General features: G+C 52.6%; 2 protein-coding genes across 6 annotated transcripts in view; both read left to right on the top strand.

Annotated features, from left to right (window-relative positions):
• SIK3 (SIK family kinase 3) overlaps positions 1-8,209 on the top strand; it is a 149,574-nt gene extending 141,365 nt beyond the window's left edge. For 2 of the 4 annotated variants that reach the window (XM_030538048.1, XM_030538047.1), the window contains 4 exons: positions 3,267-3,430; positions 4,112-4,244; positions 5,142-5,311; positions 6,088-8,209. In XM_030538048.1, the coding sequence (XP_030393908.1) occupies positions 3,267-3,430; positions 4,112-4,244; positions 5,142-5,299 (455 nt within the window). In that variant the 3' untranslated portion in view covers positions 5,300-5,311; positions 6,088-8,209. Of the gene's footprint in view, positions 1-3,266; positions 3,431-4,111; positions 4,284-5,141; positions 5,312-6,087 lie in introns of all 4 variants that reach the window. The other 2 variants (XM_030538046.1, XM_030538045.1) reach the window with 1 other exon arrangement.
• A 102-nt stretch (positions 8,210-8,311) lies between these two features.
• On the top strand, positions 8,312-14,272 carry APOA1 (apolipoprotein A1). Of its 2 annotated transcripts, XM_030538050.1 has the most exons (4): positions 8,312-11,156; positions 11,712-11,771; positions 12,393-12,546; positions 13,279-14,272. In XM_030538050.1, the coding sequence occupies exons 2-4, from the start codon at positions 11,732-11,734 to the stop codon at positions 13,883-13,885; spliced, it is 801 nt and encodes a 266-aa protein (XP_030393910.1). In that variant the 5' UTR covers positions 8,312-11,156; positions 11,712-11,731; the 3' UTR covers positions 13,886-14,272. The 2 variants fall into 2 exon arrangements, with proteins under 2 accessions (XP_030393910.1, XP_030393909.1); XM_030538049.1 differs by having other exon boundaries at positions 8,312-11,771.
• Positions 14,273-16,048: the final 1,776 nt, after the last annotated feature.

The following is a 16,048-nucleotide window of genomic DNA, read 5'->3' as shown; positions in this document are numbered from 1 at the left end:
TTAAAAGGAAGACAGTGATAGTGCATTGGCAACTTCCCCATAGGAAAAAAGAGTGGAACAAAAGAATAATAAAGGCACCTAACTTGTCCTCATTTCTGGAGGACAGTCTTATAATATGCATCCAGATATCCTCCGATCACACAAGCTGAAAATTGTTCCACTTTACTGCAGCTCTGTAACCATATGGGAACCAATCCTGTCTGTGTTCTGTGCACATCCAAAATTCCTGCTGAATGACCCACCCTGGGAGCGAGTTACCAGTGACCCAGGGCTGGGACAGCAGGAGGTGCGTGGGGAGCCCAGTGCTAGGGTAGCAGCAGGGTTGCGGGAGGACACTGGTGGGGGGGGAGGCCCAGCGCTGAGGCAGCAGGGGGTGTGGGTGGGGGGAGAGCCCAGGACTGGGGCAGCAGAGGGGTGCAGGTGGGAGCCCAGGGCTGGGACAGGGGGCAGCCAAATTTTTTTTGCTTGGGGCAGCGAAAAGCCTAGAGCCGGCCCTGCTGGGTTCCCCTAACCACTGGAGACCCGGTCCCTTTAAAAGGACCCTGAGGGCTCCCAGCCATCTCTTCAGCTGAGAGCCCCTGGTTGACTTAAAATAAAGTATCACCCCTCCACCCTCAACCTTCCGTTTTGGCCCACAGCTGTTTTGGTGGGGCGGTGCTGGGGAAGGAGGGTTTGTTTCTGCAGGGCTGGGCGGCCCTGGGGTGGGGTCTTTCTGCGAGGCCGGGAGGTTTCGGCCCTCAGCTGTTTTCTTTGGAGTAATGTGGCCCTCACCGCTTTATGAGTTGTGCAGGCCTGGTCTAGAGCAAGAGGTTCAGGAGGGAACTCCTCCCTCCCCTAGAGCCTCAGGTGTATGGGCTGCCCTAGTGGAGGCAGGCTCCTGGGCTTGATGGGCTGCTAACTGTGCGCCTCTCTCACTCGAGATTCGCCCTGACTTCTTTGTGCAGCCCTTGGAGGCTGGTTGCTGATAGCTGCAGGCTCTTGTAAGCTGCCCACTCAGACAACTGCTCCCACTGTTTGAACAGCAGCTGGAGCCGTGGGTGGGTGGCAGTTTTCTCACAGCCTCTTTCCAACAGTTTGTTTTCCAAGGTAAGTCAAGTTTTGTTTTGTTTTTCCAGGAAAGTGAGACTTTTAACTGAACTTAACCTTGTGGCTGTGCAGAGGGAGGCAAAGCCAAGACCCAGTCTTGTATTATTGCAAAATCTGGTCCCATAACACCACAGCATGGTGAGGTACCATGTAATTGTGATATAAAGTAGCATGATCAGTGCATTTCAACTCCCTCCTTTCCCCAAAAAATACTGGGGCTGGCAAGTGAGCTGGGAGGCCATAAGCTGGGGGGGCTAGGGACACTGGCATGGCTGAGTAGTATGGATAGACGGGTGAGTTGATCCACATGTAACACTTGTCTCTGCCAGCTGAGTCGCAAGCTGGTTTGAGCACAGATAACGTCACTTAGATGGGCTTGGACTGTGGGCAAAGGGAGTGCTGGCACAAGAGGCTGCCAAACCCCATTCTTCATGGGGAGGGAGATTTTAACCCAGATTCTGTACCTACACCTCATCCGTGAGAACCAGGACATGTTAATGCAGATTGACCTGGAGTCTAGACCTGTTCCCTGGGCAGGAATCCCAGACTCTGAAGTGCTGTTTGGCTGCAGAGTGTGAGACAGATGTTCTTTACTGGGAACGGGGCAGCCACATTGTTGCTTTTGCTGAAGTGTGGGATCTTCCTTAGGACAGGTGCAGGCCCGCCCCGCTGCCTGAATTGTGTTAGTTTCCTGGGGCAGCACAGCTTGGGACCCAGTCTGGATTGCACTGAAACGAATGGATGTTCTGCTAAAGGTTTCACTGGGAACAGGGTCATTCTAGAAACAGTGAATAGATCATCTACGATAAATGCCAGGCATGAAATCTTGCCAAAGCAAAGAGACCACAGCTATCCCTGGTATAACTCCATAGGCACAATAGAGTTACACCCAGGTTGGATTTGTCCCCGAGTGTCCAATATTGACTTTGGAAAGGGCCTCTCCAAAGCAGTGCATTCACTGCACCAGGCAGCTCCATTTTTCCCAGTCAAGGAGGTTGGACCTCTGTAGCCCTGAGGCAGCTGTCCTTGAGCCCAAGGAGAAATGGAGGAGCTACTCAATGCAGCTCCAGAGTTGTGCTTGGTCCTTTCCTCTGACCCGTGAGTTGTCACATTGTCCAAGTATTCCCAACGCCTGGTGGCCTGGAGAGCAGGAAAACCAAACCAGGGCCTCTTCATGGTGCTCTGGTGCTGCGCAGTGGCCTGGACACACACCAGCTGTATGCTTGGTAGGCCCCCAGCAGAGACTGTGTATCCTGCCTTTGCAGCAGATTCTCTTGATGATCTAACAGGTGGATGCTCCCCTTTCAACGTCACTGATTCCATGAGTTCACCAAGTATCGGGCCCCTAGAGCTGTAAAGCTTGTGCAAAGAGCAACTGGCTTGTTCTGCCATCCTGAAACAAAGAGAGGGCTGGTTAGTAAAACAGTCAGCTCAATGTGTGACAAAAGTGAGTGAGGAGAGGCTTCCTTCTTCATTCGGAGTCCAATGCGACCTTTAGTAACATTAGATTTTTGCTCGGTAGAAACGTAACCCTTGCCCTCAGACACAGCAGCTCCTGCAGCAGGCTACAGATGGACTTTGCCAGGCAGGATACTTGCACAGATATTCAGTTTCCTACAAACATGTTTGCAAAGGGCAAGGAGCAGTGGTTTGATAGAGGTTTAGTATCTTGGTAACTCCCTTTTCCAAGGTTATGCAGAATGGCCCTTCGGGGACCTACAAGACGGAAATCATAAGCATCTCTTTCTGGAGTTTGTGTGGGTGTCTCCCGGCATTGTGATAACGTTTCTTTCTGCTCAAATATTATGTATCTGGTTGAGACAGAAGTTGTGCCTTCTTCCCTCTGAGTTCTCATGGCGTGATTCCAGTCGACTGCTAGCTGTGACTGGGATCAGTAGTCAAGCCAGTCGTGAGATCCTCTTCAATAGAGCAGCCCAGCCACGGTCTTTGGAGTCGAGGCAAAACAAATCTGTGCTCCTCAGTCAGGAACAAGAAGTATATGTCCAGTTGATGTCCTTTTTGCACAGTCATCATGGGCTAATGGATTGTCAATTCATCCCCCTGACTTCTGTGATCCTGCCAGAGTTCTTCATTAAGGCAGTTACTCCATGTTACTTACCACTCAGGAAACCGCTGGCTTCTTTATACTAATCCCCTTTCTCTTTTGTCTAACTTCCAAGAATCCATTGTAGGGAACTGTATGGACAGAAGTTCTCCAGGACAAGCTATGGAGATGCCCAATCATAATGGAGTGGGTTATTCTGCAAGACCAGCTTCCATGGAACACCACAGACCCAGGACTCTGCAGAGACATCATACCATACAGAACAGCGATGATGCCTATGTAGGTTTGAGAAGGTTCATGGCTGCCAGGCCTTATAAACGGTGTAAAACTTTCTATGAAGTGTTCATTCTAGGGCTGAGCAAATAGGCCATTCACTACCAGCTTATAAACCTGTGGGGCTAACTTGGAATCCAGCGCTGTGCAGAGCAATGCAATAACATGCTTCCCCCGCTGCCTTTGGAACATCTCAACAGCATGTCCATTGTGTACCAGGCAGTATTTCAAGTGCTTTTAGCAAAGACCAACCCACAAGTGAAATCTCCCACCTGTGGCTAACCAAATATTGGCCAGGTTACCCACGTCCATATGAGATTTTCCTGCAGGATCAAGTGCACCCTAGGGTGCCTGTGCTGAAAACATTTGAGTTGCAGCAGGGATGAATACAGCCCAGAGTGTCTCATAATCTGCAAAAGAACCAAACTTCCAGCCAGGCAATATTGGTGAACAGCCTAGTAGGGTGGTCTCAGCCACGGAGAGAGAGGAGCAAGGACAGCTGTGCTGAGCACCACGTACATCAGCCCTTTGGGGTTAGGAAGCAATTCTGTCATAGTCCAGGCCTGGGTAACTTTCCTTATAACTTAGTAGTGTGCTGAAAGAAAATGTGCGCTTGTGATTGTCGCCTTGGGTCCTGGGGGAGCACTGGGGTGTGACTCTGTCTCCTTCTGCCACCTATCTCCTCAGGTCCAGTTGGATAACTTGCCTGGAATGAGTTTAATGGCTGGAAAAGCGCTAAGCTCTGCTCGGATGTCTGATGCAGTACTCAGCCAGTCATCACTCATGGCCAGCCAGCAGCTACGTGCCAGGGAGAGTGAGGGTAAGGACTTGCCTGCGGCTGAAAAGGCATCTTGCAGAGGTGATTGAGTTCTGCTGCAACCTGGTTTGGGTCAGAAGTGATGCTGATTTGTGTCATCCTCGTCCGTCAGATATGGGTCCACACCAGAGTCCCTTCCCTTGGTGGTATTCCTGTGCATAGAGCCAGCAGTGCGTTAGGCATGTTGTAATACTGTAGAGTACGGTACAGTTGGCATTCCCTGTTTAAGCATGGCCAAGGGCTGGAATAATAGATCTGCACTGGCAGAGCTGTGGAGGCTGAAAGATCGGGAGTTGTTGCAGGTCAGAGTTGAGGTGTATTGGCCTTTTGTGTGTCGAAAGCTTGCACTGGTTGACTCTAAGCACTGTTACCAACCTCCCCGCAGAGCATGTGTTGGTGCTTAGTTCTGGTGCAGCCCTTACAGGCACTTGTCATTCTGGGTTGTGCTGCAGTTTTAAGCGCATAGTGGCTTCCCTGTATAGTGACACTTGTCTTGGATTCCTGTGAAGCTCACACTACTGGCTGGTACATTTCCAGGTACATTTCCGCACATGCTTCTCAAGATCTGTCGTCACCTCCTCTCCTGTATGCCCTGAGCACCAGGGAGACAGCTGGGCTGTAGCGCACAGAGCACGGTGTGACTTCTTAGGTAGTTGTGACATTGGCAAAGTGCTGGTTTCATGTCATGCTCACTGCAATGACTTTCTGTTAAAATGAGGGACAGCCCTGCATGCCAGCTCTGACCCACACTCGGCACCTCAGGCCCTGCCTGAGCCCTCTGCCAGAAGCTCCAATCAACTTTGCTCTCCTTGGCTCTTGGTAGACTCCAGTGTCCCAAGTAGCAGTGAGAGTTTTCTGCCTTTCACCTACAAACTCTGATGTTACTCTTTGGTCTTGCAGACTGTGGGGAAAGTTTGGAAGGTCAAGAGCACCCAAATCTAGCTGATGGCAGCCAGCATTTAAACACCTCTTGTTATCCATCTACGTGTATTACGGACGTCCTCCTGAGCTACAAGCACCCGGAGGTGCCCTTTGGGATGGAGCAGGCTGGGGTGTAGCAGGAGGAGGAAGTGAGTATTTCTCTGTTTCTGTACGTTCAGATCTTCCCTTTTCTGCCTCTAGGGTAGATCTCCAGTAGCAGTTGCCCATGGGCTAGATAGCCCTAGACAACTCCTTGCCCCTCCCTTAGCTGTGGGTCCTGAGAATGAAGTTTAAGATAGAGGATCTCGTTGCTGAGCTTCCAGAGGTCAGTTGTTTGCACTGCTGACAGTGCCGCCCTCAGAGTCTTGCTGCTGGTGACCTTCAGTAGCCATTCGGTGCTTCTGCTTTGTGTAGTCTCTGGGGAGGAGCGCAGGGATTGGTGAGGGAAGGCCTCGGGCATTTGGGCAAGGACAAGCACATGCAGCAATGTCTCCTGTCTGTCTGGGATGTGTGAGGAAAGTGGGCTCCACGCTGAGGGAGCCAGGAGGGAGCTCTTTGAACAGCTGTGCGGTGACTCAGGTCTGTCTGTTCAGCTCGTCCCCTTTCGGGCGGGGTGGGCAGCTTTCAGGAGCTGCTGCTGCTGGTGGTGGAAGGACACGGCACCTCCAGATGGTAGTGTCCATCTGCCATGATCCTGTTAGCTGCATGGAGCAGTGGTCACACCTCCATGGGGTGCGCAGCCCCTCCTTGTGCTCATTTCCCTGTTCTTCCAAGCCCCTTGTGGCATTGGCAGCGTGAGTGCTTGGGGCATGTAGCTGGCTGTGTCAGGCTGGAGCATGGGATGGGCAGAGGGATGTTAAAGCAGAAATGTCTGTCTTTTGTCCTGGCCTTTAACACCCCTCCATCTCTTCTCTCTCTCTTCCAGGTTTTGTATACAGCTTTGAAATGAAAAGGTCCATTTTAAACCAACAGTATCTAGCAGCATTGCGCCAAATTGCCATAGTATTTCTCACTGAAATATCATGGCTCCTTTCCTCATAATCAGTTCCTCAGTGTGTTGTTCCTTTGGTTTCTTTCGTTTTTATCATATTTGCCTGTAACTCCAGCTATCGTAGAGCTAACATGAGTCCTACACCCTGTGTGAAAGGATTGATGGAACTGGAGTTTTGCATTTGGTTTGGAGGGGGGGTTAAATGCGAAGGGCCAGGTAACCACGGATGGTGCAAACTCAAATGTTCTCCCCTTCATCCAACCCCACTCTTAAGACATGTCCAACATCATCTTTTTCTGGGGACAAGGAGGAGAGCATGGGACAAATGCCTTCCTGGAGCCTGGCTGAATAGGGGAAGCAAGGGGCAGGGAGGGAATTGGAAGCTCTGTCCTTTGGCAAGCAATAAGCAGAGCTCCTGAAAACCAAGTCCAAACTCAGAGTCGTTTTCCCAGGGTTCCCGCGCACACCACATCCCACAAGCCCAGCCCCAAGGGCGGAAGAAGGCCATGCTGTAGTTTTATTTCCATATCCTTTGCATCTGAACTGATAGTAGGGCCAAGAGCTACTCTGGGGCAAGAGCATCAGTCTCCCTTACCACAGTGGTGGCCTATCCAACCCACCCCCAGCCAGCCTGCAGAGCAGATTACATCCCCCACCCCACTGGTTCTTCCAAGGGATGGTTCGAACACCCAGCAGTGGTGCAATACACTTTGTCTCGCTCAGCTTTGTCTGCTTTTCTGTCACTTTTTTTTGGTCATTGTGCTAAAAGGATCATTTTCCCCCTCCTTTTTAATACCTTTTCCTTCCAAACCTACGTACGACCTTTTTTTTTTCTTCCCCAGCTCCCAGTTTAAAGTAAAGAAGACCTGTTGTTTCTTTGTTTTTCTAGCTTTTCCTCCTGATCATGTAGGAATTGTTTTATGGTAAATGTTGTTTTTATTATTATTATAATTATTATTATTATTAATAAAAGACAAAAGGAATTTCTGTTTGAGAGAAATTTTTAACTAGATTCTGCTCTATTTGAACTGTGACTTGCACCTTTTGTTCAAAGTATTTTATTTCTTTTTAATGACATTGTAATTGTGACTGGTTTTTTCTCTTGTGCCAGTGGCAGAAGTGGTGTTCTCCTTTATACAAATTCAGATGTGCATAGATCTCTTCTTTCTCATTCATTTGAATTTCTTTCCTTGACTGATAGAAACCAATCCCCCCTCCAGTGGTTGGGGCTAAGGGAGTCTTTTGTGTCATCATTGCCTTTGGAACTTTAAAAGCTACAACTGAAAATTCCTATTACTGACACTTTTTTGGAATTTTTTTTAAATAAAGGAAAAATCAATCCAACCCTCTGAATTTGCACAGAAGGAAGTGTGAGACCAGCATGGCAAAGGTTAATTTGCTATCAGCATCTCTTCCCCAAAGCAATTGTCATAAATGGACCTGCAATGAGGAGGGGAGGGGAGGGGAGAGAAGAAATCCGCAACTGACAAACGTACCTCCCAGCTCAATGTTTCTAGAAAGCCTAATGTCACTGTGGTTTGATTGGTGTGTAGTTGTCAAGTTACATTTTCTTTAACATGTAAACTAGACGGTGTGTGTTGGGGTGGGGGTGGGGGACCCAGACAGGGCTTGCCGGATCAGTGAAAAGGTACCAAGAAACACTGAAAGGCTTTTTGACATTGCGCTATATCTTTGATTTGTTTTCCTTTTGTTTACATGACATTGTATTTCTGGGAGAGTTGACAGCTGCCCTACAGTAGCCATCCAAAAGAAAAGCAGGGACTTGCTTAACCGTGCCATTTCGCAGTATCACACTTTTTTATGATGGCTTTGTATTGTAGTAATCAATACGCGCAATGTATGTTGAATGTATATTAATATACTTTGCTATTATTTCTGTTTTTTGGAAATGTCCGAAGTATTTTTTTCTTCCTTGTTTATGCTGGACTAAAAACAAACAACTTTCAGTAAATCTTTAGTCCATTTTTTGTGGGTCACTTGCAACTAGTAACTTAGTTGGACAGTGGGATCATGATAAATAAAATCATAATTACGATCTTGTGATCTTTTGTTTGTGGTGTTGCTCAATATCTGCTGCAAAGGAGAAGCCAGCCCGACTTGGATTCTCTGAATAGCGTCCCAGAAGTTGAAGGCTGCAGTGTGCCAAGGTTGGCTGCGCTCCAGTTGCTGCATGTTTGTCTGTTATCCAACCTGCCATATGAAATCACCCTTGCTGGTGATCACCCGACTTTTTTCAAAGCTGAAATAGATACAATGGGGGCTCCTGCATAACGTGGTAACAGACTCCCTCGACCTGCTGAGCTGAACACCTCAGGATGAAACGTACTAACACACTGGTTTTCAGCCTTTGGTCCACAGACTGTCTAGGATTTCCAGAGGGCTCCGCACCGCCATTCAACATTTTTTAGGGGTCCACAAATGGAAAAGGTTGGAAACCACTGTACTAACACATTGCTGGAAGGTGCGTGGTCAGGGGCTGGGTGTAGGGAAGTGTCGGGGTGGGAAGGTCTTTGCCAATTCTTTCCAAATGGACAAGCACTTCCATAGGCTAGATGACCTTTAATACATTGACTGTCAATGGATAGACTTCATTGTGCATCCAAGTGCAGCCAACTGTTTTTAAAGGTAGCACAGACCTCACTTAAGAAGCTCCATGGCTGCTGGTATGAGATGTTATCTGCTTTGCTAATAAACTTACTCAGCAGATATGGGCAGGATTTGCACTTTCTGTCTCCCTGGCTAATTTATCTCAGCTTCAGATGATGAAATGAAGAAGTGCCTGTATTTTGTAGTGCCTTCAGGTTCCTGGTAATTGTGCTCTGATGTTTCTCTGAAATCTCTTGTTTACCCGCCCTGCCCCCACAGAGAAGATAGAGAGCAAAGCAAAGGAATTCAGAGTGGGAATAGATAGTTCCCTGTCTAAAGCTCACTGTGGATCCTGTGAGCATCTATCTGTAAGATCATTCACTGTCTAAGCTCCTCCAGTGCATGCAGTGCTTGGAGATGAGTCCCTGCTGCTCTGGGACCTCCATTATCACTTGCTTTCTCTCCCCCAGTTCTCGTCTCACGACCAGACTCTAGCTCTGTTGTTGCTCTTCCCTCTCTTTAAGGCCCATGTGATTGCTCTGCTGCAAATCCACTCACAGCATCAGGAGGGGTGGTATCCATCCATCCTCTTTGTCGCCTTGTCTCACTTCCGAGCCAGAGTGTGAAGAAACAGAACATAGCTGCAGAACAAGCTGCTAGTTAAAGGCGTCTCAGTGAGTCCAGTGCCCTGGGCAGAGAGATTTAACCCATAACTGAAACGGGGCCAGCTTGGGAGTGGACCAAGGTACTCCTTGGTGTCATCTCCTGACGGGGACACACATACACACGCATACCACTGAGTCGCCGTGCTGGAGGGAGGAAGTCAGTCACTTGGTGAATCACCAACAGCCCTTCCTGCCTCAGCCAGGCCTGGCCAAGAGCGATCTGCCTGGACTGCGGGATGGGTGCTCACAGCTGGAGGGGAATGATGCCCACAGGGCAGGAATAAAGAAAGGCCTTAGGAGAGTGTCCAGAACTCCACCAGGAAAGGTCTGTTCTGGGCCAGGGGAAAGAGAATGGCTTGTCCTAGAGCATCCCCAGCACTGGTGTGGCTGGAGACCAGCGGGGGCCTGTTCATTCTCTGTCTGGGGCAGCTCCTGCCCCAAGTGCCCCAGATCCACCCCATCCTTGTGCTGTTTCTCTCTCTGAGCCAGGCCAGAAAGGCAGGAACCAGCTGGACCAGCCACGTGATAATGAAGCAACTGGTGCAGTAAATGCAGAGCATGCTGCTGTCTTCCAGAAGGAGCCCTTGCCAGCCCCATGATTGGATCCCCTTGGTGCAGTTTGGATGAATTCTTTGCCCTCTTGTCTCCACTGCTGAACTATCCCAGCAGCTCATGCCCATGTCTGCGAAGAGCAAATCCTTTCCCTTGCAACGGACCAGATTGCAACAATTGCCAAGTTGCTGACCTAATCTCCCCTTCACACCACATGGCCTGCGGCCTGTTTAATGCTGGGTCGTGCCACCCATGGGGCACTCCACAGGTTGGGCTGCTGAGGAAGGCTGCCTCCTGCCATGGCTGTGAGGAATCATGTCAGTTTAAATGGTCAGAAAAAGGAGTTGATCCCCTAGCCCCATATGGGCCAAAGGGGAAGGGCTATGGGGCGAGCCCCATGTTCCTCAGAATAATGCTTAGGTAGGCGGCTTGCCTTAGGATAGTCCCAGCTCTGGAGGTCGTCCCCAGGGCTGAGCCTGGGGATTGAGGGAGTTCGTCAGAGGCCGTGGCAGGGTACTGGGAAGCCAGAGCATTTGGTATTCCAGACTTTGAGCCCCACCTCCATTCCAGTGGTCCTATGCTCCCCATTGCACACACCACCACAGGACTCGACGCTATGTGCCTGGCAGGTTCCCATTTGCCTGAGCGCTGGCCTGATCTGTGCTGGGCACACGAGGTGATCTGCGAGTGGTTACTTTAGAGCTGGGGGGGCAGGTACGTGGTGGCTAATGCACCTTTCATTGTTTCAAAAGAAACAGATGAGGGCCTGAGGTGTCCTGAGAAAACAGAAATGAATCCCTGAGGATGCAAAACTTGCCCACTGGCTCACATCGAATCTCAGGGGCTTCTGAAGGGCAGGAGGTAGGGAGGGATCCCAATGGGGCTGGTGGAAAATCTGGGTCAGCCAAAGTGTAAACAGCCTAGCTGGTCTGGAGGCTCCCTCTGCAGGAACCTGTTTGTTCTGGCCTCTCCTCCCAGGCAGTTGCTCCTTGATCGCACTCGTCCACAGCGGGGATGTATTCGATCCTTGAACTCTAAGCGCCACATAATCAGAACTCGGGAGTGCTTTCCCGAGCTTATCTCCGTGATAAATCCCCTCTCCAGTATAAATAGCAGCATTGGGGACGCACAAGCCACACTCAGGAGGAGGCGCAGCAGCAGCAGGAGGCAGTGAAACTGGTAAGCGGCTCAATCCTTCTAGGAGTGTGACTTGCTGGGAACGGTTCCTGGTGAGAGCTGGGGAGTCCTGGGGCACTGGAGCTGCTCTCTGTGTGGCCCTGCTGCGCTAGGAGCCTCCCTCTGTCCTGGGAGGTTACACTCAGGGCATGTTTAACTGCTCTGAGAGGTGATGGAGGGGAGGCGCTATCCTCACCCCACCCTGGGAGAACTGGCAGCAGCAGCATAGCTGGGAAGCAGAAAGATCACGAGTCCTACACCCTTTGCCTCCCTCTGGGCGCTTGCTTGCCCCGTTGTAAAGGCACCAATGCCCTTTGTTACATGGTCTCGCCAGTCAGGCTAGTGCAGAGCCCTGAGACGCCTTAAGTGGGCAGGGGCAGAATGGGGCAGTGCCAGGTGGGTAAGTGGGTCTCCCCTGTGGCTTATGGGGGGGGGATAATGGCAGAAGGAGCCAGGCTTGTCCCAGATTGTCACCGTCCAGTGATCAATCATCGACTGGCACCTCCTTGCTCTGTTAAGCAGCTTCTATTGAGCCCCAAACTCTTTTGCTTCCTCCAGGTTGAGACACGCAGCCGAAGATGAGATCCGCTGTGATCCTCGCCCTGGTGTTCCTCACAGGTAGGGCCAGAAATCAGCATGAGTCTCGAAGGTGGAGTGAATCCAGACACCCTGAGCAGGGAGGGCAGAGGAGCTGTGTCCAGGCCCAGAAGTCAGAGCCCTGGGCAGACCCATGTGCCTTGCTCTGCAAGGGGCCAGGCCCCGGCAGTCTCTGCAGAAGGCGTCCATCCTAGAGCGATTCTACAAGCGGTTTGGAGACGACTCTGCTGTAAAACAGCACCTGTCTGGGCCAGGGAGCAGAGACGAGCTATCTGCAGCAGGGATAGCATGGGGCACACTTGGGTTGGAGGGAGGGGCAGAGTGGGCCAGCGGGCAGAGGTTTGGGAGCCAGGAGCTCTGGAGCTATAATTTTGGCTGGGCCAGGTGAGCCCAGTGCCCCCGCTTGAAGGACCCAGCCTGTAACCTCTCCAGACCAGAGATGTGTAAAACCAGCCAGGCTCCCCCAGGAAACCCTTCCTGCCTAGGGGGCTGGAACAGCCAGGCACCGTCCACCACGCCCCTGGTTGGTAGCGCAAGCAGCTGCCAACTCCAGACCAGGGGCAGATCTGGCAGGAGGTGGGGAGTGTCTCCAGAGTGGGGTTTGGGGAGCTGGTCCTGAGCCCTCTTGTGCTTTCCTTGCAGGGACTCAGGCTCGCTACTTCTGGCAGCGTGATGACCCACAGACACCCCTGGATCAGTTCAAGGACATGGTCCAGGTCTACCTGGAGACCGTCAAGGCCAGTGGCAAGGAAGTCATTTCCCAGTTTGAGGCCTCTGCAGTTGGCAAACAGCTTGAGTAAGTTGCTGACTCTGGGGAGGAGCAGGCTGTTGGGAGGGCCAGCACCAGCCCTGTAGCCTTGGGCCCTACATGTGCAGTCTGTGGTGCCCCCGGTTCTGAAGCCACCTCCCCACGTGGCACCACTGCCCTCTGCTGGTTGGAATGGGAACTGCTCCACTGTGTGTGTCAGGCCCTAGGACCTAGCAGCTAATGGTGACGGCAGGCCCTGCCCTTGGAGCTAAGGGGGGCTTTGTCCCTGCTGTCACTGTGGGGTGCCTGGTGGCCTGCACTGCACAGCAGCTGACAGCTGTCACACCCCTCACGTTTGCGGTGGATCTAGCAGTCTCGCTTCTTCCACTGAGTGAGCCTTGTCGTCCCCAGGATGTCTGGGGAAACTGAGGCATGGAAAAGGTTAAATCTACCATTGACTTGACCCAGAGCTGGGGTGTCAGCCACTCTGAGGCCCCGAGCGTCTCAACCTGAGCACCCAAAATGAGTGAACCGTTCTGAAACTGTGGGGTGGGGTGACTGGCCAGAGGGAGGCGGTGGTAGAGCTGGGATCAGCGGGCAGGAGTTCCCAGCTTCCGGTGTTAGTCCCATGATAAGGCAGTGGCTGGGAGCAGCACTTATCTGCCGGCTGTACTGTCCCATCCCTGCTGGGAACAAGGCTGCATCTCCAGGCCTCCCTGGGCTTTGCCAGGAGAGAGGCCATGCAGTGGTGTGTAACCCCAGCCCTGTTTTCCCCTGCAGCCTGAAGCTGGCTGACAACCTGGACTCACTTACGGTGGCGGCACAGAAACTGCAGGAGGACCTGGCTCCCGTCTATAAGGAGACCTTAGGGCTGTGGGTGAAGGACACTGAGGCCCTGAAGCAGGAGCTGACCAAGGAGATGGAGGAGGTGAAACAGAAGATTCAGCCCTTCCTGGAGCGGTTCTACAAGAAGTGGACAGAGGAGCTGGAGATCTATCGCCAGAAGCTGGCCCCCATCGGTGAGGAGTTGAAGGAGATGACCAGGCAGAAGGTGGAGGGCCTGCAGCAGAAGCTGGCCCCCGTGGTTGAGGAGGCCCGGGACCGGATGCGTGGGCATGTGGATGAGCTGCGCAAGAACCTGACCCCCTACAGTGACGAGCTGCGCCAGAAGCTGACCCAGAAGCTGCAGGAGATTCGGGAGAAGGGCATCCCCCAGGCTGCCGAGTACCAGGCCAAGGTAATCCAGCACCTCACCGCCTTCCGAGAGAAGGTCACGCCCCTCATGCAGGATTTCAAGGAGCGCCTGACCCCCTATGCCGAGAGCCTCAAGACCCGCTTCCTGAACCTGCTGGACAACCTCCGAAAGAATGTGGCCAAGGCCAAGTAGTGGCCCTAGGCCAGGGACTGACACCCCCTCCCCTAGCCACAATGAGCCCCCAATTGATCAGCCACTGCCCTGCATTCCACTGCTGCTAATGCGCATCCGGGTGAAGGCACCAGGTGTGCTCACTTCCCTCCTCCCCCTAGCGCCTCTGCCCTTTGTGGCTGTCTCTTACTGATCAATCGCTGTAGAACGAGGGTCCCTCTGCTGGGGAGCGGGGGCTGGGGTGGAAACCAGCACATGCTTCACAGCACAGGGCGAAGGCCAGTCCGCTGCGAACATCCTGCCCAGAACTGCTCTCCCTGTTCCAGGCTCGGGGCTCCCACCTGCCCAACCTTCCCCCCCTCCCTGAACTCTTCATTCTTGTTTCTTTGTTTTGTCAAATAAAAGTGATTTAAGTTACGGGGAGCTTGTGTTTGCAGGGGATTTCCGGGGGCAGCACCAAATGGGAGGCTGAAGGCACTATGGGGCAGGGAAGACATAGGAGCTCCGTGGGGGCTAACAGGGGTCCATGGACTGCAGGTTACTGAAGGAAAGGGGGAGGGGCTGTGCAGACCCGGAGGGAGGTTGGGGGGCAGGAAGAGGAATGGTCTGCAGGCGATACGGGATGAGGAGAGCCTGTGGGGAGCCCTCCCAAGTGCTCCCTTTCCCACGCTCTAGCAGGCCCAGTGCAGTCCTGCAGAGCACCCTGAGCTGAGCAGGAGGTTGCCCCAGGGTGGCTCTTTCCAAGGGGCGTTGATCAGAATCACCTTCCTGCAGGCCCAGCGGCTGAGGAGGCTGCACCCAGCCAAACCTGAGAGCTCTGGGAGCCCTGAGGGAGATGCGGATGTGGGGCTGAGGGGCGTTCGTCAGCAGACATGGGGAGAGGCCATTGAAGCTCTCCAGGGGAATGAGCCCCTCAGGCTCAGCTGTGTCCCTTGTGCATGGAGCACGGGGGATGCGCTCAGCTGGGCTGTTAGAAACCTGCTGTTGAGGGGAGCATCAGCTGTCTAGGGCTGGTAGCTCCGGTGCAGGATCTGGTCCTGGCTGGTTGCAGGAGTGGTTCAGAGCAGGTCAGAGCTGAGGGTCATTAGCGGAGCTGGCTAGGACAGAGCAGGTGAGGCACAAAGGGTTGGTTCGTCCAGCTGAGGTCTCACCAGAGCCAAGCAGGGTGGGATGGTTACTTGGCGTGAGTGGGTCCTGCCAACTCAGCTGCTCATGCTCCTGCAGCCATCTGGGGGGTTAATGTATGCGTGACACCCACCCCCATCCCAGCATCACACCAAGATGGGGGGTCCGGCCAGGCCCTGGTGCCAGCTGTCCCCCTGTAGCAAAGCGAAAGGGTTCTGTGCACTGCTCTCTGGTCACTACCATTGAGACAGCAGCTGGCAGCTGCCCAGCAGTGCTGGCTGTAGCCTGAGCCTTTATGCCACCTGTAAGCCTTGTTTCCATCTGCTTTCAACCCGCTGGTGCCAGTGCCAGGCCATGAGCCCACTGCGGGGGGCAGCTCTGAGGTCTGCGTACAATAACCGCCCACCTGGTTATGCTGGCTGTAGGTTTAAACAAAGCCCCATCTTGATGCTAGCCAGGAGAACAGCCACCCTGCGCTCTGGCTCAAGATTTTCAGATACCTTGAAGGGACCTGATCCTGAGGAATTTCTGAAAATCCAGCCCCCTTTCCAGTGTCTCAGGCGGAGAGCCCCCAACCACAGCAGTGGCCTTGTTCTCTACCTCAGAGCATATTCTAGGCTGCCATTGTTAAAGCAGCATCTTCCCGTTGGGCCAGATTTCCCCTAGGTAACCAGCACCCCATTCCCCTGTCCTCCTCCCACTAGAAATGCAGCTGCCGTTCCTAGGTACCCGAGAAGCAGGTGGCACAAGGGGGGGGGCATGCAGGGAAGGCCTAATGCTGACTTCATTCATTGCCATGCAGTGAACTGGGATGCGCCAAGCATGGGTGTCTCCTGCATAGCTGGAGGACTGGGGTAAGGGCTGGTCTGGGAGCCAGTGCACTCACCTGACTCTCAGCCTGGGGTATGGTGATTCATTGGCCAGTAAATCCCATTCTGGGCAATTGTTCCCAAATCCTAGTTGGTTCTGCTGAGTCTTTCTCCTTTACCCAGTGCTTAAGTTCTAATGAAAGAGGTGCCGGAGCTCGAGCAACATTCATACCTGCTACAGCAAGCCCAG

Source organism: Gopherus evgoodei, chromosome 19 (assembly GCF_007399415.2).
Source record: "Gopherus evgoodei ecotype Sinaloan lineage chromosome 19, rGopEvg1_v1.p, whole genome shotgun sequence".
Classification (NCBI taxonomy): Eukaryota; Metazoa; Chordata; order Testudines; family Testudinidae; genus Gopherus; species Gopherus evgoodei.
The sequence above is the reverse complement of the archived record's forward strand: the minus strand, read 5'-3'. Positions and strand labels throughout refer to the sequence as shown.